The sequence below is a fragment of the Cibotium barometz genome, chromosome 2 (genome assembly GCF_041138505.1).
Source record: "Cibotium barometz isolate CiBa-2024 chromosome 2, ASM4113850v1, whole genome shotgun sequence".
Taxonomy (NCBI): Eukaryota; Viridiplantae; Streptophyta; class Polypodiopsida; order Cyatheales; family Cibotiaceae; genus Cibotium; species Cibotium barometz.
In genome coordinates this window covers 68,236,115-68,260,713 of record NC_141047.1, presented here as the reverse complement: position 1 = coordinate 68,260,713, position 24,599 = coordinate 68,236,115, and the positions used below count along the sequence as shown (strand labels likewise).

The 24,599-nt window shown below is 43.7% G+C and overlaps 2 protein-coding genes across 2 annotated transcripts; both read right to left on the bottom strand.

Moving 5' to 3' along the window:
- Positions 1 to 1,806: 1,806 nt before the first annotated feature.
- On the bottom strand, positions 1,807 to 22,203 carry LOC147641393 (uncharacterized). The gene is made up of 2 exons (XM_086820987.1): positions 21,305 to 22,203; positions 1,807 to 2,900 (listed from the first exon to the last, which is right to left on the bottom strand). The coding sequence occupies exons 1-2, from the start codon at positions 22,101 to 22,103 to the stop codon at positions 2,245 to 2,247; spliced, it is 1,455 nt and encodes a 484-aa protein (XP_086677113.1). The 5' UTR covers positions 22,104 to 22,203; the 3' UTR covers positions 1,807 to 2,244.
- Positions 7,365 to 9,580, bottom strand: LOC147641394 (uncharacterized). Its single transcript, XM_086820982.1, has one exon. It carries the CDS (start codon positions 9,448 to 9,450, stop codon positions 7,507 to 7,509), a length of 1,944 nt encoding a protein of 647 aa, XP_086677108.1. The 5' UTR covers positions 9,451 to 9,580; the 3' UTR covers positions 7,365 to 7,506.
- Positions 22,204 to 24,599: the final 2,396 nt, after the last annotated feature.

The following is a 24,599-nucleotide window of genomic DNA, read 5'->3' as shown; positions in this document are numbered from 1 at the left end:
TCAGGAGCCACACTACTCTCACATTAGCAGGAGGGCGGGTCGAGGTGGTGAGCTCTTATGTTTACCTTGGCATCACATTTACTAGCTCAGCTGGACGCTTCTCCATGGCTCAGGCAGTCCGAGACAGAGTGACCCGGGGGTATGCAGCTCTTGCTGGCCTTGAGCGTCAGTGTTATCAGGCACATTTTCAGGAACCCCGCACGAAGGGGTGGCTCTTTGATACATTAGTGACACCAGCCTTGATGTATGCAGCAGCGGTTTGGGCACCAGGGCTTGCAGCCTCCACATGGGTACAGCTGGAGAGACCACAGATCTTGATGCTCTCGAGGATGATACGCAGCAAACCATCCGTCCCGCACGACATTGTTCGAGCTGAGTTTGCTGCACCACCTATGGCAGTGGAGGCATTGTTCCAGACGATCTCCTTTATATACAGGATGAGGGAGATGCCCATGGAGAGATTATCCCGTCGAGCTTTTGAGGCATCCAGACAGCTGGCCGAGGCTGGACACACTGGATCTTGGTATGCACAGATGCTACAGTGGTTCTCACATCATGGTATAGACCTTGAGCGGTTGCCACCTTTTCAATATGATCAGTCTGCTCCATGGGGTTACCTCTCTCTCAATGAGAGGAACAGAGTGATGAGACAGGGCATATGGCAGCACTACATACAGGAGACATGGACAGCACCAGAGAGCCCACTACCACCGAAGATGCTGTACTACAGCGACCACTTTATGAGCATCTCAGGGGATGGGTTTATACATCGACCGCGGTACATGGATGTATACATGCCACACAGCTCTCGCGTTGCTATTGGACAGCTACGAGTCTCATCACATCAGCTAGAGATAGAGGCTGGGAGAGCGGCACGGGTTCCTAGAGCTGAGCGGATATGCAGATTGTGCCGCGAGGAGGTGGAGACTGAGGATCACTTTGTATGTAGATGTAGAGCCCACCAGGGGGTCAGAGATAGATATGCAGGATTGTTTGAGGAGCACTCTTCACTACATCAGTTGATGGAGGCCTCGGACCAGCGACAGCTTGGCAAACTACTACTAGAGCTTCATAGTTCTCAAGAGAGACTCCTCCAGACACCCGCTCCCACTAGGGGTGGGAGACAGTCCCAGCTCACAGATTTCTTCCAGAGAGCTATGCCAGTGCCAGCTGATGTACCACGGGGGGTGACCGCACAGAGAGCAGAGGAATTGAGAGCCAGGAGGAGACCTAGACAGACTGGATATAGAGCACCCCGACTCCGTCACCGAGAGATAGTAGCTATCCGAATGAGACACCAGATGGAGACACAGGAGAGGCTAGCTCGCTTTCATTCAGACTCAGGGTACATGTTCATGCCATTCACAGCCTCAGCATCGGCGATGTATGATATCTTATATCCCTCTTATGGCACTGGATGGAGTTAGATATAGATCTGCATAGCATGCTTGTACTACCCCTTCAGCATATAGAGATGCATCTTGCCTTAGCACTCCATCCACATCCCCACCCCCCTTATATTGTTTGTATATGGGCTCCACCGATCCATGATGATTCATGGTTGTATCCAAACACATGCACACTTTTTCTTTTGTTTATTTTCTTCCGATGACCGGAAGAACAGAGTTGTATTATTATTTTTTGTCTCATAGGCCGACTTTGGCCTCTCGTAGACGTTAATATATCTTTCTTTCTTTCTTTCTTTCTTTCTCTCTCTCTTTCACACACACACACACACACACACGATATATGAACTGAAAATCTCTGACTGACTTGGTCTAACAAGATTAGAATCAGTCTTTATAAGAACAACAAAACTTGTTAACAAAAAAAACACAAATACTACACTCGGTTTCCTTAAGACTAGAGTAGCACGATTACCTGCAGCTAAATGAGGGCAAAGCACTAAATCCAACTTAGCAGAACTATAACTAAACAAATACTCAATTTGTGATCAGTTCACTACTGCACATTGAAAATACATAAAATGGAGCAGCACATGGTGTCGCTCTCCATACTTGAGGAACTCCTGCTGCTTCACATACAAGAACAAAACTTACGTGACTTCTTGGATTGTACACCTTGCTGCTGCAGCTAGGTAGCCTTTGGAAGCATTGAAAAAGCTTGTAGCCACGTCTCTCAATTTGCACGGCTAGACTAATGCTCCAAATCCAACTGCCACCCCATAAATTGCAGTGAAAAGACACAAAAACAGAGCCCATATCATCAAAAGTCTGACCTGCATTACTGTTTTCCACCCCAAGCCTCTGCCATGTTGTATCTTGCAGTGTAATCTGCTTGCTGGTTTGGGTAGCTTGCTCCACTGTATGCACTTTGAAAATGATTTCCGTCTGCATGCCTCATTGTCCCACCGTGTTGAGAGCTCTGAGAAACACCCTGAACATAGGGTGTTGAGCTCACAATCTGATTGTGTTGTTCTTGCTCTTGAGGATACTGAGGGACTGCAATTTCATTTTCCCCTTTAGGATAAACACCTGCAGCATAGTTATGCATCCAAGATGCAGTCTGGTAACCTTGATTAGCCATTTGTTGATTTGTCTGTGTGTAACCTGGTGTAGGATTAGAAGCAACTCCGGGACCATTCCAGGAGTTGTAATTTGCAGAAGGTCCATTTGTACCTTCCTGTGAGCTGGGGTAAGGGTTTATTGCATTTGTGGTAGGCATACTTCCATACGTGGTCATGTTTGGGGCTACAGTTCCTGTGGATGAATAGTCAGCCTGAGACCCATAGGGAGCAGGTAGAGAGGAAGGTACCATGCTTGGATTTGCATATGGTGTAGGTGCAGCATACCCCTGATTAGGATTGGGGTATTGCATGTTACTAGAAACATTACCACCATTGGGATAGGCAGAAGCTCCACTGTATCCTTGTGGTTGTGCTGAATTACATCCATCCAGTTGAAGAGTAAAAATTTAGTAGCAGCACAATATACCAATCTTTAAAACCTCAAGCAAGACAACAGCAGTACTTTATGCAGTGACACACACACACACACAGTCATGATTCACCATCAAACAGCATTTTTTGTTTCCACAAATTTCGTAATCATGCACCATACGTGAACATTTCAGATGAAGCACATAAATGCAGTACCCCTCTGAAAATACTTGAAAAAATCCCAGATATTACTCAGCACATGTATGCAACAGCCATCTAAAAGTACTAAATTGGTTCCCAATTCCTTAACCTTGGAGAGAAAAAATGGTGCCATGACCCACTATAAACTAAAGAGCATTTATGAATCACCATGATCATTAAGACTTTTAGTTCTTCAACAGTGGAATATCTATACTTATTTCTTCAGTCTACAGCAAAAAAGATTATGCTTTATCATGTACCCTGGCAAACATGACCAGCTTGTCCACCAGGTAATACAAAACTCCTAATATGATACTCTTCGTGCAGCCTGTTCAGCTTACCCCTAGACACTGGTAATCGTAGCGTACACAACTCGCGATCTTGCTACACCTACTAGTCGAGCTCCGAACCTCACACACTAACTTGTAAAGATATTTACAGTTCGTTTTCATACTGCTGTAATTAATAAAGGACATGATTCTACCGTATTCTGATTCGTATGAGTGGAGTGGACACCTAGGAGACGGGACAGCCGCCCTTAGTGTGTATGCACGGCATAGTTACCACAAACAGGAAACGGACCGGGACCTGGCCCCCTCCCGGAAACGGGATCGGTTCATTTTAGGAAACGGCACATGTAAAGTTCTGTGTACTTCAAGCTCCAAGGCTATTGTACTTATACAGAGGGTCTCAGAGACGTTATCCACAAGCCCACAACAGCCACGCGATGCAGCCACGTTCTTTTTTGAATGTTGGGGTGCATGGGCACACGATAAAGGTAGGAGTATTTATTTACTAGCCAAAAAATGTGAATACCTTTTTTGTCTAAGGTTTTAAAAAAGTCATTTTTTTACCCCTCTGATCACAAAAACTGTCCGTTTCGAACTCGTTTCCAGCCCTGGAAACGGCCGTTTCCGGTGACGATGAGAGAGAAGACGTACTGCCATTTCAGACTGTTTCTGCAAGGGAAAGGGCCAGAAATGGCGTTTCACCATTTCCAGCCCCCGTTTTGGCCATTTCCTGTGACTATGATGGCATGTGTATATGGGCAAGGACCTAGGCTTTACTCATATCATTACAGTTGTAAGGTGACTTTGAGAGCTCCACTCTCTTGGACATGCGTGTTTCCCAGATACGTGAAAGTGATATCAGAGATTATGGACAGCATCACGCTCTTGGCACCGAGAGCTTCATCTCCATAGCTTTAGTCATCTTCTTCGCACAAGTTTGGCCCCATTCTTGCATCGTTGCACGCAAGCAATTTTTTGGATTCAGTTTTCTTCACAAAGACTCCAAGGGAGTAATCAGCACATCAGGAGTATTTTGATCAAGCCTCCTTAGGATTTTACCCCCCTTTCGGAGTCAATCGAGCGGTCCAAATTGCCATTCGGGCAATGGATTGGAAGTTACACAACAGCCCGCAAGATTTCTCTCTTTGCTCTCTCGTGGTGGCGTACAACGCATACACAAAGAAAAGAAGGCAACTTATCGTCCGATAATGACAGCGAGCTCTTTTCTTGTTTCTTGCACAAAGAGCTCTCTCTCTATCAACACCATTATCTTCTTTGCAGGGGAAGAAGAGGATGCTCACACAATATTCGGGCTTATTTTGTATTGCTATAGCCAAAATTAAAGAAAAAGAGGAGTTTTTTATCAAGCCTTGGCCGGAAAGAGGCCATGCAAGAGCAAGAGAATGAGGGCTTGGGGTTGCCAAGCTTGCAAGACTCTAGGGCAGCACGGAGAGGCATGGAGGCGTGGAATTGAGAGGCAAGGAGACGTGGATTTGTGAGAAAGAACAAGAGAACGCTCTGCCGCCACTGCCACCACTTGCCCACACTCAACTACGGAAGGGGGAGGCTTGCATGTGCGCGCAAGGGTATAAAAGGTGAGAATTTATTAGAAAAATACAGTTTATAGCCAAGAAATTGTTTGCACGCGTGGTGATATGTGTGTAGAAGAGCTTTGAGGCTAAACCCAGGCTTCAAAAACTAAGAATTGCAGCCATAGAGACGGTGGGAGGACCGTTTGCCTCCTACATGCTCTATATGTGTAATAATTTGCAACCATAGAGAGGGTGAGGACCGTTTGTCCCTATGTACTCTATGTGTGCATAGAGAGGGTGGGAGGACCGCTCATCTCCTATGTGCTCTGTGTGTTCAATAAAGAAAGAACAAGAGAAAGCTCTGCCGCCACCGCCACCACTTGCCCACACTCAACTACGGAAGGGGGAGGCTTGCATGTGTGCGCAAGGGTATAAAAGGTGAGAATTTATTCGAAAATACAGTTTATAGCCAAGAAATTGTTTGCATGTGTGGTGATATGTGTGTAGAAGAGCTTTGAGGCTAAACCCAGGCTTCAAAAACTAAGAATTGCAACCATAGAGATGGTGGGAGGACCGTTTGCCTCCTACATGCTCTATATGTGTAATAATTTGCAACCATAGAGAGGGTGAGGACCGTTTGTCCCTATGTGCTCTATGTGTGCATAGAGAGGGTGGGAGGACTGCTCATCTCCTATGTGCTCTATGTGTTCAATAGATCTACACCAAAGGTAATTTTCCCGTTTGTGTGCAAGGAGACTTGTACATATGTATGCGCGGTTAGGCATATATGTGTGTGCCGTTGCGCAGACACAATATATATCAATCGATTGTCAAGCAGGTGTAAGCAATTGAATGATATGCCAGAACCTAAATTACAAGTTGATTGAATTCCGATGTTAGCACGAAGCTTAAGAGCGGAAAATGCATGCTAAGCATGCCAAAAAGCATGTAGAGAAAACATGTGGAAAAGCATGTATGGCATGAGCAATTAGAGAGAGGGAAAGTGATTTTCCTCATCTCCATGGACTTGCAAATGTGTGGCACTATATAAGGTGCTGTTTTGGCATACGTCAAGCTCTCTAAGAAGATTGCAGATTCTTTGGACGGCAACAACTTTTGTTGCACATTTCAAGACAACATTATTTGTGATAGGCAGAAAGCTTGGTTCCCATATATATGTTTAGACTACTTGAACGCTTTATTTGGAGTCTTGGCCACCTTTCTCACCTTTAAGAATTCCTTAGCAAATGGACTACGAGAGACATTAGTAGACAATGCTTTGGATGGATTTAATACAAGAAGTCTATTTGAGAAATAAAAAAGGAGACAACATAAAAGCTTTTAAATATAGCAAAGGGGAAAAAAGCACTACTACTAAAAGAATTTTCCTATCTTGCGATTAAAAGCGATTTTGGAAAAAGCGCCTACGCCTCCATGTCAGAAGCGTTGTAGTTATCAATTTTCCTTTTTTTTTAGTGTTATGATTTGGAGATCAGAGGAGGAAGTTATGAAGGTTTTCCTGATATTGCTTCCTTTTTCTTGGAGCTTTGACTGTAGAGCTTTTCTTCTTGAAGCTAAAAGAGCACATCCAAGACCCTATATAAGAGCATAGAAGAGAGAGGCATGGAGACTCAATCAAGAAGGAGACTCAAGTAAGACTTAAAGTGAAGGATCATGAACAATAGGGGAGACAAAAACGATGGAGTAGGAAAAAGTGGAGAAGGGAGTCGTGTGTGACCAAAGAAGCAGATCACATATTGGAATTTGGGACATACACAAGAAGATTCAAATAAGGTCTTGAGTCAAGAACTACAATCTACAAGAAGTCAAGAGCCAAAGAGTCAAAAGGATAGCAAAATCGAGAGGGAACCATGTGTAGCAAAGGAAGCGAAAGTAAAGGTTGGTGACATATATGTTTTTGATATATCTTGTCTTTCTTCTTCTCCATATATATCGTCTTTCTTCTTCTCCCCTGTTCCTCTTCTCCTTGCATGTTACCTTTGAAAATCGCATATGAAAAGATGATCATGAACTTACGTTCCTTCCTCCCTTAGCAAGATGGGAATTCATGCAAGGGTATGGTTGTGTGTGTGTGAATGTAGGTGTGTGAGGATGGAACTTTCCTCGTGAGAAGATTCTAGATAGGGAGAGTGTATGAGATGATTAACTACTTAGCCCAAGTACCTTAGGACCAAGTTCAGTTACAAAAAGCCTGAGAATGAAGAATTAATATTCACTCTCACGAACCGATGAAGGAAATGAAAGTGTGATGAGCTAAAATTGGAGTAAATATTTGATCTATTTACTTCTGTGTTGCAGGAAACGTTTCCTGGTAGGAAACGGCAAGACCCAGGAAACGTTTGGAAACGCCAAACTCAATTACTAGGAAACGTCGGGGGTAGGCTCAAGTTCAAGGTTAAAAAACAGAAGTACAAATATATCTTTTTACAAAAAAATTAAAGTACATGTACAAATTCAATTATTGATCGGTAAGCACCATTAAAAGATGAAAAACAAAGCAAAACAACGGAAGACCATCATGGCTGAATTTCATTAATCAATCATTCTACAAGATAGAACTTGTTTACATGGGAAGTACACCTTCATCTTCAAACTGATCCTCAAAACACTCATAGATAGAATCCTCCTCTAATACATCCCATGCCTGGCATGGACCTGAAGAATACGAGGGCTCTTTCCGTGATATAAGCCTAAGATTACTGTGCACAAAGACCAAGTCATCTGCCTTCGTATGACCCAGTCGGTTCCGCTTCATGGAATGTATGAAGCCATAGGTGGACCAATTTCTCTCACATGCTGAAGCGCTAGATACTTGAGATAAGACACGAATAGCCAATCTCTGTAACATAGGAGTACCTGTACCATAGTTCTCCCACCATGCAATAGGAGAAAGCTTTTGCATGTCCGCTAAAGCTGAAGACTCTGCAAAATCCCCCTGTAGTCCAATGTACTGTGACAATTGTGCTTTGTACTCTGTCTTCTCATCTTCATCTTTGCCCACCCTATCCAACGTCTTTCTCCACCCTTTCATCACATCCTTGTCCTTGTATGGTCGCTTCATAAACCACATTGGGTTGAGGACATAAGCTGTTGCATGAAGAGGGGAATGAAGCATTTCCCAACACTCTTGTGCAAGTACCCGAATCTCCTCGTACTCGTCATTGCCATCTATGTATTCTTTCAATATCTCCTTGATTTTCTCTAGCATCTGATCAATGCCCTCATAAACCGTACCCATGACCGGTTCATCTCTATCCACCATACGAAGCATTGCCATGACCGGCCACAAGACCTTGACATACTTCTCTATGTCCTCCCAAAAAGGAGTAGACAAGAGTTGCATCTCTATGTGCAAAGCATACTCGTTGTTTCTCTTCCATGCATCCCACTCCTCGCTTGTGACCAGCTGCTTCAAGGGACTCTTCACCTTCACCAATCTCTGCAACATCATGAAGTTTGAAGCAAATCGAGTATCACCTGGCCTAATGAGCTTGAGCTTGGAGTGTTTGCTGAACATGGCCCTTGTTGCATCATGATTCGAAATGAACTGCTGGACTTCTTTGCCTTGGGTGATAGCTCGATCCATCCACTCGATTAGGACCAAGTCCTTCAGTAGAAGATTCAAGCAATGAGTTGCACATGGTGTCCAAAAAATATGGGGATATGCTTGCTCCACCAAGTGACCTGCAAGCTTGCAATTGGCAGCACTATCCGTAATTACTTGCACCACATTGTCCACACCGACCTCCCTAATGATGTCCAAAAGAGCTTCTGCAATAAACTCCCCTGTTTTTTGGCTCCCGGATGTATCAATGGATCTCTTGAATACCACACCTCGAGCACTGGAGACAATAAAATTAATCAAGGGCCTCTTTGCGGTGTCTGTCCATCCATCAGACACAATGGAGCACCCAAAGTGTGGCCATGAAGCCTCTACCCCCGAGAGACGACTGCAAACCCTGTCTTTTTCCTTGTCCAAGAGTGTGGTGCGAAGCTTCTCATAGTTTGGGGCTTTGTAACCCTTACCAAAAGACGCTATTGCACCCACCATGTCATGAAAATAAGGAGACCGTGCATAATAAAACGGCATACCACATGCATAAAAGCATCGAGCAACGGCCTCATCTACTTCCTCTCGAGATGCATTCTTGAACATACCTTCCACGGACGGTTGCATTGTAGGCTTCTTGTTGACTAGATTGTTGCCAGTCTTTTGCTTCTTGATAGCGCTCTCATGGTCTTCTCGAGTCATGTTTGCTCGATTTTCAGTCGACACCTTGCAGCACACTTGGATGCCTTGGTTCTTGATGCCGAGTAAATGGGCCCGTACTCGTGGATAGGAGCCTGCAAAATTTGTTTTGCAAAAAGAACATTCCCATTTCTTGCTGCCCCCCTTTCCGAATGCTGCATTCTCAGTCACATACTTCCACAATGGCTCGGGAGCATGAGGTGCTTTAGGCTTGAAGGGCGTGATTAGGGGGGCCACAGAAGAAGAAGAAGAGAACATGGTTGAAATTGGAAGTTAGCAAAAAAGAGGGGCTCTTCTCCTTCTAAGGTTGCAAGTTTGCTCCAATTGAAGCTGTTTCGAACAAAGCCACTCAGGGACAGAAACTGAATTGATGCATTTGCATTTTAAGGCTCTATGGCGAATAGCATCTGCGAGAGTAAGGTGGTATTTAGGATCAAGGGGACACTTGCAAGGCTCGAAAATGATCCTTCTTGGTGCACAGTTAAAGCAAATGCATGGAGGTTGGGGTGCACAGTTTAAGCAAAGGCAAGGGGGCTCCTCCTGTGCTTGCATGAAAAGGGGTGGGAAGGGGGGAAAGAGAGAGAGAGAGGGGGAAGGAGAGAGAGCTGTGTGCGCCTGAGTTTCTCACAGAGAGATAGGTACATTGCAGGCTGAGATAGCTTTTTTTTTTTCTAATTCTATTAAAACGGCGCTTTTAAAAAAAAAACCCACAAACAGGTTTTTTAAAAAAACGGGCTCCCCGTTTTCATTTACTCTTGCGTGGAACGCTCTGGCGCGTGGCGCGCTGTGCGCTTGTGGTTTCATTAACGCTGCGCAGACTCTACGAGTCGATTTTTATTCATTTTGGGCCCCGTTCGTTTTTTTTTTAATTCGCAGCTCTTTTCGCTTTTTGGCCTGCCACGTGTTTAATAAATTAAACTCTACATTCAAACGTTTCCCAGCCGTTTCCCCCTATACGAAACGGCTGGCAGCTGGGGAAACGTGGAAACGACGTTTCCAGCGCTTCATCCCACGTTTCCTGCAACGGAGATTTACTTGACATAATTATGAGTAGCATGGGTGAAACATAAAAGATGGAGTAGAAACATCATACGGAAGTTACATAGAGAAATATGCGATTCACCCAAGTGTGGATTGCTTTGGGATGATGTACAAAAGGTAGGGGCTGAATTAGAGCAAGGGAGCTACATACAAAAATGAGAAGAAAAGGGCTGTATTTATAAGTAAAGATAGCCTCAGAGCTAAAGAGGAAAGAAGAGCTGAAAATGACAAATATCCAGCCACATGTTGAGAGGTGAGACAAGTGGAGGGGCACTTGACAACTCAAGGGACAAGTGTTGGAACACATGTCCATTCTTCTAGACCTCAAGTAACAAGAGTTGGGACACTTGTTCATCTTTCTAGAACTTCCCACGGTGCGGTGTCAACTACCAAAAATAGAAACTGCCGAATTTAGAATGCAAGATTACTAAATATGGTAAGTGATTCCTAATTTTGAGGATTAGTTTTTTAGGTTAAATCAAGGTTCCTAATTTTTAGGGCCCATCCTAAATTTTAGATATGGCAGTCAAATGAAAGCTCTTTCAGTGTACATTTGTTAAACTACAAGGGTTTATCGATCCCGTGCACCTAACTCGTGAATCAAGCAATCAGCCTTAACATAGACTTTATTTGGTCATGCCATCTTGTTGATTGTAACTGTCTTTTCTGACGGATCTAGCCCACTCCAAGGCATCAATCCTTTCTGTGTGCAAGCATGGCCCTGGTATGTTTGAGTTCTAGCCATAGGCACCCAGTCAGGTCATGTAGGTGGAAGTGTGCACTATCCATGTTCTAGCCCACTACGTCATAGTAACATGGAACGCCGTTCCATAGATGTTTGCATGCATAAACTTGTTTTCGCATGACTTGTTTTCGTGTGTTTACCTGCTAAGATGTGCAAGTAAAATGGACGGGAACGCCCCAAGTGTACCGTGGGCATGCTGTCTGCTGACGAGTTGGTGTGGCATGTGAACAAGTGGTAAGTATTGCCCTTTTTGGCCTTTTCAAACGTAAAATCCATGAAGTAATGTAAACCTTAATATTTATAAGGTTGGATGTTCACACACATCTAAAATATTGACCGGACACTTGTTTTAATGGGGTGCCCAACCAAATTAAGGTTTAATAATATTTAAATTAAGGACTGCATGGGAAACTTTTCTTTCCCCACACGTGAATGGTAAGTGGGGGGGGGTGATGGAAGGAGGCGACTGCTGTATGGAGAAGGGAGAGTGGTTTTCTGTACCCGCCTGGCTGCTACCTTGTAATCCATCTCCTCCAACCCGCCTGTTGATCTTAACCGGCTGGCTGTCCTTTAGACCCACCAGCTGCTGCCTACTGTACCCACTTGCTGCAAGTACTGTACATGCTGCAAAATTGTACCCGCCTGCTGTTGTATTGTACCTGCCACTGTACCAGCATTATACCCGCCTGGTGCAAGTACTGTACCTACTACAGAACAGTACCCGCCAGTAGTCAGTACCTGCCTGCTGCCCTGTACTGGTTGCTGCAGCACCTGTGCCCGCCTGCTGATTACCACGCCTACAGTACCGGCTGCTGCTCCTGCATCAACCATCAGCCATCAACCCAGTTGCTGCTGCTGATCAGTACCTGCCTACAGCACATGCTTATTACTATATGTACCTGCCACGACTGTACCTGTTGGCTCACATTTGTACCGGCTAGCTGCCCTGTTTGCACCTGCTGTTTGCACCAATTAGGAGTACATTAAAAGGGGATGATCTTCTCTCCTGAGACTTGAATTGAAATCTTTGCCAGGTACTTGTTTCTATATTTTTCAAATTCAAATAAAATTAAAGTTAAATGTTGTTTTTACAAGTTTTGTGTAGGCAAGCATCACCCCCAGTTGCCTCCACCATGGAAGGCCACCGGGATAGTGACTTTTCCCATGATTACCCTGACTGCGCTCTCACATTTAGAGGAGCCAGTGAAGGTCATGTGGGTATGAGGAAAACTAGGAGCAAAGCTGACTTGGGAGCACCAGGTATTTCTCCCTCCGCGGTGCTTCACCTTGCCAGGCGTTAGTAGGGGCGTGCCTATTGGTGCACCGTCCCGGAAGACCAGTGAGGGCAGGTGTTCACCTAGTGAAGGTGGGAGACTACCTGTGCTTGGATCTACTCCGACAACTCATTCTTCATCGACAAAATCTTAATGTTTTTCAATTGTACTCACTCCATGTTATGGAGAGATCTGGCCTTGAGAACCGTGAACACTTGTACATATAAATAGTCCCAGAAATACAAATTGTATTGAGGGGGGACGGCCCTTTCCAGCCCCATTGATGGTGTCAAGTATTCTTTGTCATTTTCAGTTTTAATGTTGCTAATAATGTCCATTGTTTGTATTAGTTAAGTGATCTAAAATGTGTATTTTATCTTTCGATTTGTAGGCCTCCTGTAGGGAGAGATTACAGCGGCTATAGCGATCAAGTACAGAAAGGGTCAGGTCAATCGTTTGTGTCTCAAGCGGTATTGGACATGGAAGGAGTAGGCTAAGAGGAGATGTGAAATAGCTACGTCAGGTCCGAAGAGTTCAATACCCAGTGGATGCAGGCCATAGAAGCTAACGGCCCCTACAACTACACTATACATGACGGCTGGCTTCTTTACAACAATCGCCTGTGTGTTAAAGACCCATAGGACTCGTTTGATTCATGATGCCCATGATGCACTCACGGGAGGAGGACACCACGGCATGAACTCTTCACCGATGCGAGTAACATCGCAATTGGCGGTGTATTACAACAGAATGGTAATCTAGTAGCTTACACGTCTCGTAAGTTATTGCCCGCAGAAAAGAATTACTCAGTCTACGATCGTGAACTCCTTGCAGTTATACAGGCCTTGAAACATTGGAAACATTTTCTTTATGGCCGTGACTTTGAGGTTCGCACTGACCATCAGGCATTACGCTGGATTCAGACAATGCCAAGTGCACAGTGAAGTGACCGACAACACCGCTGGAGCCAGATATTCCAACAATTTGGTGGTATGATTGAGTACCTTCCAAGAAAGACTAATCCAGTGGCTTATGCTTTGAGCAGGAAGGGACAAGTGACTTCAATTCAAACCACTAGACTCGACCTTGTTGGTACAAGACTAGACGATATGAAGCACACGTATGCGGATTCCGAGGAATTCGGTACACAGTGGAAACATGCGCATTGGATGCCACAGGACCATGCCACTTTGTGTCGAATCCCCATAGGATCTCCTTGTAGAACGCTCCTGGTACAAGACTCGAAATCTGCAAAAAAACCAAACAAACGTGAAGGGGGTGCAGGCCTGACTCACCTCCCAACCTTGACAGTCGTGGGCAAGCCCACAAGTCTTGGCTGTCCCCATCGAGCCACGAGCTGAGCTAACTACATGGACGTACCAACCAATCTCTACCTCGTGGCTTCCCATACCGCCACGAAGCTACCCTTGCGGGCCTCGAGACTGCTGCCGGCCTTGGCTGCATGAAGCAGGTGCACGTCTGCACTAGATCCAAGCTCCTGACCATAGAGCTCTCACAAAGACATGCGAGACTCTATATGACTAATGACTAACCTTGGCCACTCTTTTATAGGCTCTTGGCCAGTCATCGGGCGTTCTCACTTGGGCGCCCGCCCGTCCATACTTGGGTGTCCGCCCGTTAGTCTATCCCTAACTCAGCTCGCCAATCAGCCTGCCTAGCTCCAAGATTCCCCAACCTCAAAGCTAGTCTTGTGTGCGTGTAGCATATGATAGATACACACTGTGCACATGACATTTTGATACACGATGGTTGGCTTTTCTACAAAGGCCGAATATGTGTCATGAAGTCGTTCAGGACAGCTCTTCTCCATGACGCCCATGACGCCATTAGGGGCATGAATTCAACTTTGGACAAATTGGAACGGCAATATTATTGGCCAAAGATGAGGCGAGATGTGTTTTCATATGTACAACAATGTGATATTTGTCAAAAGGTAAAAGCTCCTCGTGGAAAGAAGATAGGGTTATTACAGCCCTTGCCAATTCCTGAGAGACCTTTCCAAGATATTGTAACGTGCGGAAGCTCTGGGAGTCTTCTTTCAGCCCTAAACACTCCTGAAAACCATCTGATGCAAAACGCAAATATAGAGAGAGAGTAGAGAGAGAGAGAGAGAGGTGCTAGAAAATTTACTATATTTCATATAGTACAAAAAGGGTACTTTGCTACAGCCCTAGTCTACCTTCATAAAAAGGTGGTAAACACCCTAAATCTGGTCCCTACTTGGACCCCTAAGATCCAATCCCTAGAGGATTGAATGCTTCTAATAATGAGCACATGGTCCCTTTTATAGGACCTCTCTAATGCTTGGCCAACTGGCCGACTACTGCCAGTCCTCATTCCCTAAATTATCCTCAGCGCTGCCCAACCTAATATATCACCTTTGCTCATCATGCGCCGGCTCCTGCCTTCCTCTGGTTCAGCCGACCAGTGCTGGTTCAGCCGACCCCCCTGTCCTGGCTTCTAACGCATGGTCAAGACGCCCCTCCAGGCCTTGCTCTGAATCCACCTTTGTCCTCTTGTGCTCCTATTTGGTTCATAGTCTTTATCTAGCTGCCTCCTCTGGATCAGCACCTGAGGATTGTCCATGGCATTGATCATGCACATGACATCCCCCTCTGCTAAACTTGATGACGAGATTCCAACCTGTTCTTGGATGACTGTCATCATCCCATTCTTTTTCGTGAAGTCCCTCTGTCATCCATCCATCCCGGCCACCCCTTTTCTCTGAAATCCCGGCCCGGTCTCTAAACTACTTTGTCACAGACTAAGATCTATGCATCTGTTTTTCATCTAGTCCACAATCCATTCCTGCTTGACTCTGAACACTCTCTTGGTCTTCATTCCTGAGAAATGAGTCTGGCACCCTCACATCACCCTTGGAGGATAATCCTCCCTTGGGACCGTTGCCCTAAGAGCCTATCTGGCTCACAGGACTGCCATCCCCTCTAGCTTTGTGGAACACCACCAACAAACCTCCTGGGATCTCTTCCCGATTCTGTGTTCCTTGCCTTGGGCTTCATCTCCGTGTACTTTCCTGTACCTTGGACCTATACACCATCATATGGGACTGAATCACTGTTTAGCTTTGCTGAGCCTGATGCTCTGATACCAATGTAACGTGCGGAAGCTCTGGGAGTCTTCTTTCAGCCCTAAACACTCCTAAAAACCATCTGATGCAAAACGCAAATATAGAGAGAGAGTAGAGAGAGAGAGAGGTGCTAGAAAATTTACTATATTTCATATAGTACAAAAAGGGTACTTTGCTACAGCCCTAGTCTACCTTCATAAAAAGGTGGTAAACACCCTAAATCTAGTCCCTACTTGGACCCCTAAGATCCAATCCCTAGAGGATTGAATGCTTCTAATAATGAGCACATGGTCCCTTTTATAGGACCTCTCTAATGCTTGGCCAACTGGCCGACTACTGCCAGTCCTCATTCCTTAAATTATCCTCAGCGCTGCCCAACCTAATATATCACCTTTGCTCATCATGCGCCGGCTCCTGCCTTCCTCTGGTTCAGCCGACCAGTGCTGGTTCAGCCGACCCCCCTGTCCTGGCTTCTAACGCATGGTCAAGACGCCCCTCCAGGCCTTGCTCTGAATCCACCTTTGTCCTCTTGTGCTCCTATCTGGTTCATAGTCTTTATCTAGCTGCCTCCTCTGGATCAGCACCTGAGGATTGTCCATGGCATTGATCATGCACATGACAGATATTTCGATGGACTTTGTCACGAATCTACCTCCCAGTCCGAGTAACCGTAATACTCAGTGCTTAACTATAGTTGATAGATTTAGTAAATTTGTTATGCTTATCCCTTGCAGGGCCAATGTGACCGCCGAGGATGTTGCCCAGTTGTTCATTCGGCATTGGTACCCAATTGGCAAGATTCCTAGGACCATAGTGTCAGACCGAGATGCTGAGTTTACCAGTTATTTTTGGAGGGCATTGTTTGATAACTTTGGTACTAAATTGAATTTTTCCAGTGCATTTTACCCACAGACATACGGCCAGACAGAGATTTACAACCAGTTGGCCTTTGATGTGCTGAAGTGTTATGTCCACGATCAGCAAGGTAAGTGGGAATCATATTTGCCATTAGTTCAAGCTATTTTGAATGATTCTTTTTCTTCAGCTATTGGCAGGACTCCATATGAGGCGGGATTTAGAAGACCATTCCAGTCGCTATTGACCAGGACCTTGTCTTCAATACCTAAAGCGAACAGAGTGACAGAGTCTTACCAGGAGATTTTAGAGTCAGTAAAAGACAGGTTGGCTAAAGCGCAAGAGGTCTACACTCGACAAGCCACTAAAGACCAAAGGGATATGAAGTTTTCGAAGGGGATTGGGTTTATCTTGGGATTATGAAGCAAAGGTTGAAGCAGGTGGGCAAGCGATGCCCAAAGTTGTCTTTCAGGAGCTTCGGACCTTTTCCCATCCAGAGAAAGATTAATACAGTTTCAATGAAGTTGAAGCTACCTCCAAGTTGGACTATGCACAATGTGTTTCATGTCTGTTGGTTAAAGCCATATGCAGGTCCAATCCCTTCAGAAGTTATAGACGAGGCGGAACTAGATATTATTGATGAAGCTGAAGTTATGGTTCCAGAACAGACCCTTTTGCACCGTTTCAAACATGGCTCAAGCCTAAGGCAAAGACAGTTCCTCACGAAGTTTCAAGACCGAGGGACCCACGAAGCGGTATGGCTCGACAAAGAGTTTTTCGATGACTATCCAGCGTTATTGCTGGATTATTTGGAGGCTATGCAGGTTCCGTCAAGTTAAGCAGAAGGGGATGTCACGTGCATCCCGCACTTGGATGCCACGTAGACATATCTGTACATAAGGTGCAGAACCTGGGAGGGCAAGAACAAAGCATGTATTTGCTGACCATGCTCAGGAAGTTCTTCCTGGTGTGGTTAGTATTTTTCCTTGTGTGGTGGTGCTAACCGCGTCCTCAGAGCCTCTGAGAGCCAGTGAAAGTTAGACTCACCAAGGAATTTGGGAGCAAAGCTCATTGGGGAGAACCAGGCCATGTTCCCTCCGCGGTGTACCCCTTGGCTTGCGTTAGTACGGGCGTGCCTGTTAGTGCACGGTCCCGGAAGACCAGTGAAAGGCAGGTGTGCACCCAGTGAAGGTGGGAATGAGCCTGTGATTTGAGGCTACTCCGACCAACACATCTTCATCGACTTGAACCAGATTGTTTGAGTTGTTTTCACTCCCTGGTGGAGAAATCTGACCTATCAAGCCAGTGACACTTGTACTTATAAATGCTCCAAGAAATACAAAATGTATTGAGAGGGGGGCCGGCCCTTTCCGACCCCAGTGCTGGTGTCATGTGTATTTTGGTATTTCCAGTATTTATGTTGCTGATGTTGTTTCCATTGTTAACTTCGGTTAAGTTAAGTGTTCTAAATATGTGTATATTGTCTTCCAAGCTGTAGGCCTCCTGTAGGGAGCGGTCACAGCTCAGGTTATATACCTAGATGACTCCAGGAACATGCCCAAATTCACCTTATAAGAAAGTGCAAGTTATAAACTCATGGTAGTCATCCACAAGACTATATAACCATCAACTCCATCATATGGACTAGATACTACGGCATCCCCACTAACGTCATCAGTGCCCAATAGTGGGTGTAGAACTTGGTATCAATATATGCTCCCCCACACACACACCCCACGCACGCACGCACACACACATAAGAGGATACATTCATACAAAGGTCTGTGTGCTAAGTTTTCATACAAAGGTCTGTGTACTAAGTTTCTGTCATAGCTCCGGAGATGTAGGGCAGACTCAGCCATAATGAAGCCTAGGACTAAGGGATCATGACAAATAGAAAGAATTATTACATCACAAAGGTAGTTGATAGGACATATACACCACTGAAGATAGAAAAAATTAACACAATATCAATTGGCCCGCAACTTGGACGAAAACTTCACAATGTGAAATTTACATGTCTGCTAATACAACATAAATATACACCTAGATGAATCCAGGAACATGCCCAAATTCACCTTATAAGAAAGTGCAAGTTATAAACTCATGGCAGTCATCCACAAGACTATATATAGTCATCTAGGCATAAATATATACCTAGATGAATCCAGGAACATGCCCAAATTCACATTATAAGAAAGTGCAAGTTATAAACTCATGGTAGTCATCCACAAGACTATATATAGTCATCTAGGCATAAATATATACCTAGATAAATCCAGGAACACATCCAAATTCACCTTATAAGAAAGTACAAGTTATAAACTCATGGTAGTCATCCACAAGACTATATAACCATCAACTCCATCATGTATAGTATGGACTAGATACTATGACATCCCCACTAACGTCATCAGTGCCCAATAATGGGTGTAGAATTTGGTATCAATATGGTCTCTAAATTTCGATTCACATTAATTAATTAAATTAAAGAGGGACCTTATGTAACTATTTGGCCCTCCTAGCTCTATTTCACATAAAACCCATGCCCGAACATTAGATAGGTGGAACAAGACATAGGGACAGGGTCCATAAGATTTGATTAAGAAAGAGCACTATTAAAGCAGGAAAAAGCAAACAGTCAAACAAGGTTGACCACGAGCCAAGGGCACCATTGAAAAGAGGAGACTAAGCCGGACCAAAAAGCTAAAAGGCACTTTCTCAAAAAGCAAGGCCTTAAAGCCAGACAAGCAAAGCACCAAAAGTTGAGTAATATTTTATTAATAAAAGTAAAAAGAGCAAAAGCAAAGGCAAAAAGGAAAAACCAAAGCATAAAAAGGCAAAGCAAAAGCATGGAAAAGCTTTTGGCAAAAAGAAAAACCCTTTTCAAGTATAAAAAGGCTTGAACCTCTCTTGTAGCATCATGAAGGAGATCGTGGAGTATGTGTGGGCATCATTATGATCATGGAGAGCTTCTTCTTCGCCATCAACACCTTCTCCAACTTGCTTTTCAGATGTACGGTCAGCCCTAGACTTGTATGGGCATATGCATGGGCGATATGGATGCGGCTACAGAGTTGTATAGACAGAAATTTCAAAAACCCTAAAAATTACTTTTTGGATGTTTTTATCACCCAAAAACCATTAAAACGGGTTTTATATCAGTTTTCTTGCTAGAAAGAGCTTTTCCATGGTTTTCTTCATCGATAAAGTTGTAGGAGTTATGGAGATTACTCATGGGAACTTGGACTACTTGAACTTGGCCATAGAGCTTGGATATGGAACATATAGCTTGGACATGGAGCATAGACATGGAGAACTTGGACATAGAGCTTGGACATAAAACTTAGACATATAGCTTGGACATGAATCTAGACTTGGACTTGATCTGGACTTGGTTTTGGATTTGATTTGGACTTGAAACTTGGACTTGGATTCATTGGATTTGGATTCGGATATTGGATTTGGTACTAGCCCGATGAGAGATACCCTGTGGGCATTCCCGTGGTGTGCATGGCATTAGAGATCTCGTGCCTCGACATTGAAGACATCGACATCGACTTGGATATCCTACATTGGCATATTTGTCTGTTTTGTATTCATTGATTGTATTGATCCTGGCCAACGTGCCCGTGCATTGTTCTTGAATAAATTCTTGAAAGGGGGCGGGGCCTGTTCCCCGCTCAATGTGGTGTACTCTGCAAGATCCCTATTCCCTTCTCTCTCTCCCCTCTCTCTCTTTATATCTTTATCTCTTGGACACATGGTTGAGTCTATCACTACACGCCTGCTAGGCTTACACCTTAGCGATGTCAGGTTAATGAAGTGTAAGGTATTAAAAGCTCTTCTAGAGTGTTCGTGTTCTGGATGCTTCCGTTGCCCACTATATTTGGACGTCTTCTTCCTTGTTCGTCTTCTCTATTGGGGGCAGCGAGAGAGGACGAGAGCAGTGCGAATTATCCACACCTTTTTGAAAAAGGATCCATAGCTTCAGCTAATCCCAAAATGGAGTTGAATCCTATCTTATCTAGATCTAGAGAAGTAAAAGCTTCCTTTTCCTAAGATAAAGAATTTTGGGCTTAAGAAACTTACCTAACAAAAGCTATAATTGAATGCTATAAGGATCTACAAATCTCAAGATCTTTCAAAAGGCGAAAAAGACCGAGAAGAGAAGAGCCACTAAATGTTTTCAGCCTATCCACGTGAGTTGTTACAGACATGATATTTGATATATGTGAGGTATTTGTGCGATCATAAAATATTCACATAAAAAGAGAGAAATAATATCATCATAAGGCCAGAAGAACTTGGATGTATGAATAATTTGAATGAAAAGAGGAGAATCACTAAAAAACAAACAAAGCAAAAACAGGAAAGATTAACGTAGAAAAAGAATTAACAATTCCCCATAGCCAATTTTAGCTGCTCAAGCAGGCCTTATACCAGACCAATAAATGCTGGACATATTGATATAAACTAACCCCTCAAAACAGAGCCCGTTGCCTATGTATGTTTGACATTGATCGAACAATGACATTGATCGAACAATGTCATTACCGTCCTATTGTCTTGCTGAAAGCAAAATCTGTCCATGAGATTGGAAGTGTTTGTGACATATCTGTGTGTACACATGTGCATACCTGTGATCTACATAGACTCATAAAAGAGGTTGCAATTCATATTTATGTAATGAAATATCACATGTATCCAGGCATGCACAGATACATAAATACATGAATACCTGATATAATACATAGAGACACGTACATGAATACAAACACACATGCATACATACATATACAGTGTGTATGTGTGCAGTGTGAATACGTATGCATGTCCATAAGTAAGTATTTATGTATGTATACATAATTAATGACACAAGCACATGATAGGTACATGCATACATTTCATACAGCTATACACACACACACACACACCTATATATGTAAAATAAGCATATGTATAGATGTACGCACGTCAGTGAATATGTATGCATGATGTATGCAATAGTCTGTATGTATGTTCACATACACAAATAACTAAGGACCATGTAGCACATACAAAAGGACAGATTTGCGATGAATTTACCAGCTGCAACGGGCCCTTGTATACCAGTGGCAGCATGAGAACCACCTGCTCCCTGCATTCTCTGTGGGTCTTCATTTCCATGCAAAAAATTGCAACGCTCATTGTATGGACAGTTTCCTTCTGCAAAGTACCTGCAAGGCCTGGTCTTGGGCATTGTCTGCCCCATGAAAGATCCTCCGGGTGCCCCCAGAGTGGCCAAGCCTGTGGCAACTCCTCCTGTCATGCTATCCCAGAGAGGGGGTGGTTTGCGAAGATCCTCAACACCATGTGCAAAGTGGCATCGCTCATTAAAAGTACAAGCCCCGATCTTGAATTTGGTGCAGAGCTTTGTTTTATAGAAGAGGGCTCCTGTGCCCTTAGCAGAACCAGGGGCAAAGCTGCCATGGACAGGAGGGAGGGCTTGGTACTGAGATCCATAACTCTGATAACTTGTGGTTTGCTGCAGCGCGCCATAGCCGGTGCCCCCTTGCTCAGAGACTCCATAGCTCGTCACGGCTGCTGTTGCTGATGCAGATTGTGCGTGAACCGAGCCAGGAGGACCTTCATTAACACCTGCACTATAGCCAGCCACCCCTCCACCGGCGTTTGGAAGAGGGGGAACATCATTCTTTACCTTCTTCTGAGGAGGCTCGGAAGCAGAATTTACATCATTGGTTGGGGGTGCATCACTCCATCGCGAAGCTCTCGTACTAGGGTTAGGGTTAGGGCTAGGGTTAGAGTTAGGGTTTTGAAATTTCTGTTCTGGAGAGGACTTCTTGGCAACTACTGCGGGCGATGCTCCTGCAGCGACAGAATTCATGGCTATCGAGAGGAACTCTCGTGGGTTTGGATGTGCTCGTGGTGTCTTGATCTTTCAACTGCCCAATCACAAGGGCCCATTTTGCAAAGAACGGAGATACTTCAATTGCAAGGTCAAAGTGGTTTTAAGCATTTCCCAATGGACATGGGCGTTTTGGTTTATTTTCTACGTAAAAATAAATACAAATAAGTGCAAAGATAGTTTTCAAAAAATGCTCAAAAATATTGTGAGGACTTCCCAAGCCAGCATCATAATATAAAGGAAGTGTGTGTTAAGTAATTTGGCAACTCTCTTAAATTCACTTAGTTGCCTAGGGAGTTTTGGAAGAAGTAACAAGTGAATTGGTGGGAATGATAATGTGATATATTAGTACAGAAGAAGCACATGTGTGGAGGAGTGACCCGACCAATAGCAATGGTTGGTTTTGTATATGAGTGTTTTTGTGTTGATGTTAGTCAAAATATGACCCAAGCGGGAATTGTAAATTGTGGTGGAAGAGTGTATGAGTTGTTTGAAGTGATGAGTTGAAATGAGGGGAGGGGGGATATTTTTTAGTGATCATTTTGTGCTAGCGTTTTTTTGGGATCAAGCGAGCAGATTTCAAAAAGATTCCCTGTATGACAAAGAGAGAGAGAGAGAGAGGGAGAGAAAGAGAGAAGGAGAGAGAGAGCTAGAGATAGAGACAGAGAGAGAGAAAAGGAACATTTCACAATATGTCAATTGTCTATATTTTGAAACCAAAATATGCTTGTTAATGAACATTTCACAATATGTCAATTGTCTATATTTTGAAACCAAAATATGCTTGTTACAGTATGTGGCAGTATACATTTTATTAGATTTCAAAACACACATAGACAACTGTCTCTTGTCAAACATTTCAGCATTATCTCTTGTTAAACATGTCCCAAAAGATCAAAAGATCCTTAAAAAACCAAGAATAAAAGCATAGAAGCTCCTCAAATCCATAAAAACCATAGTTGATCATAAAAATCAATGCATACCATCTACTGGACATTAATCATGCCAAAAGAAGCAATAAAATTGGTGGCCAACTCATCAATCCGGAGTATATGAACGTGGTGTCGTTCAAGCAAAACTCCAAAGTAAGCAAGTGAAACACATGTGTGTAACACTCAATAAAAAACCCCTAGACACAAGTGATCTAGGTAGAACTTGATAAGTCCATATAAAACTTGATGAGTCCATATAAAACTTGGAAAACATCCAATAAAATCCACGATTTTCTTTGTCCTGAAAACTATGAGACATCAAAGCATAGGTTACCTATAAAGTTTCCTCTGACTGACGCGAACACAAGAACTACCAACATATGTACTGGAAAGTTCCTGCCAACTACTGCCATCAATTGGCAAGCCATCCACCATGTGGTTCGGGTAAGCCTGCACCTGCAGCGTATCCACACGCAAGTGGCCATTACCAGACTGCCACTCATCACAAAATTGAGGACCTGGGAGAGAGAGTGCTGAAAGTTTGTAAAGTCCATTCTCCACTCTGCCTTCCCAAACTACCTAGCTTGTTGCTTTGTCCCGGAGAGCAACAAAATGCTCATCAAACTCCTACACATCCACATCCATTCTTTCACATACATCCACGTCCATTCTTCACATACACATCCATTCTTTCACATACATCCACGTGCATTCTTCACATACACATTCACATCCATTCTTCACGTTCAGATCCACATCCATTCTTCACATACACATCCATATCCATTTTCATCACATCCATATCCATTTTCATCACATACACACACATCCATTCTTCACATACACATTCACATCCATTCTTCACATACACATACACATCCATCCATTCATTCACATCTATCTGATTCACATCACATCTCATCACATCTATTCACATCACATCTCATTTCTATGCAAGTTTTCAGTTTGATTTTATTTTGAATACAAGGAGTATTTCTTGAATCAGTATCCCCAAAACTTCTTGATCAGAATTCTAAATTTCATACCAGAATTGCTCGAATTCTATAACCTTGATCAACATATCAATTCAAAGGGTCTCAAACTTAGTTTCAGATTTGGCGAGAGTTTTGAGTGTATTTTTCTAAATTGGTCACATCTTCTTTCCTTGAAACTAACGACAGAGTTTGGTCTTGGTCATAGTGTGATTCAAGGTTCGAGTCGCATAAGATTTTTCCTGATCTATCTTTCTCGAAAAGGTTTGATCTTGTGGATGATATCAAAATAAAAATTTAATATTATATCATTTTTGGTAGAATCATGAGGCGAGAAAATCGTGGCCGTGTATTTGATTTCTTAGTTAAAGTACTTGAGTTGTAACTTGAAGTTTGTTGTGTGTTGTGTTAGTACAATGGATTGTACAATTTTTTTACCTCATTCAACATTCAGCACCGCCAAAAAGCCTAGGAACTGATAAAGGAATGAGAGGGAATGGTTGCCTGTATATAGACCTAATAGCACATTGCCCTACTCACCTACAAAAGGC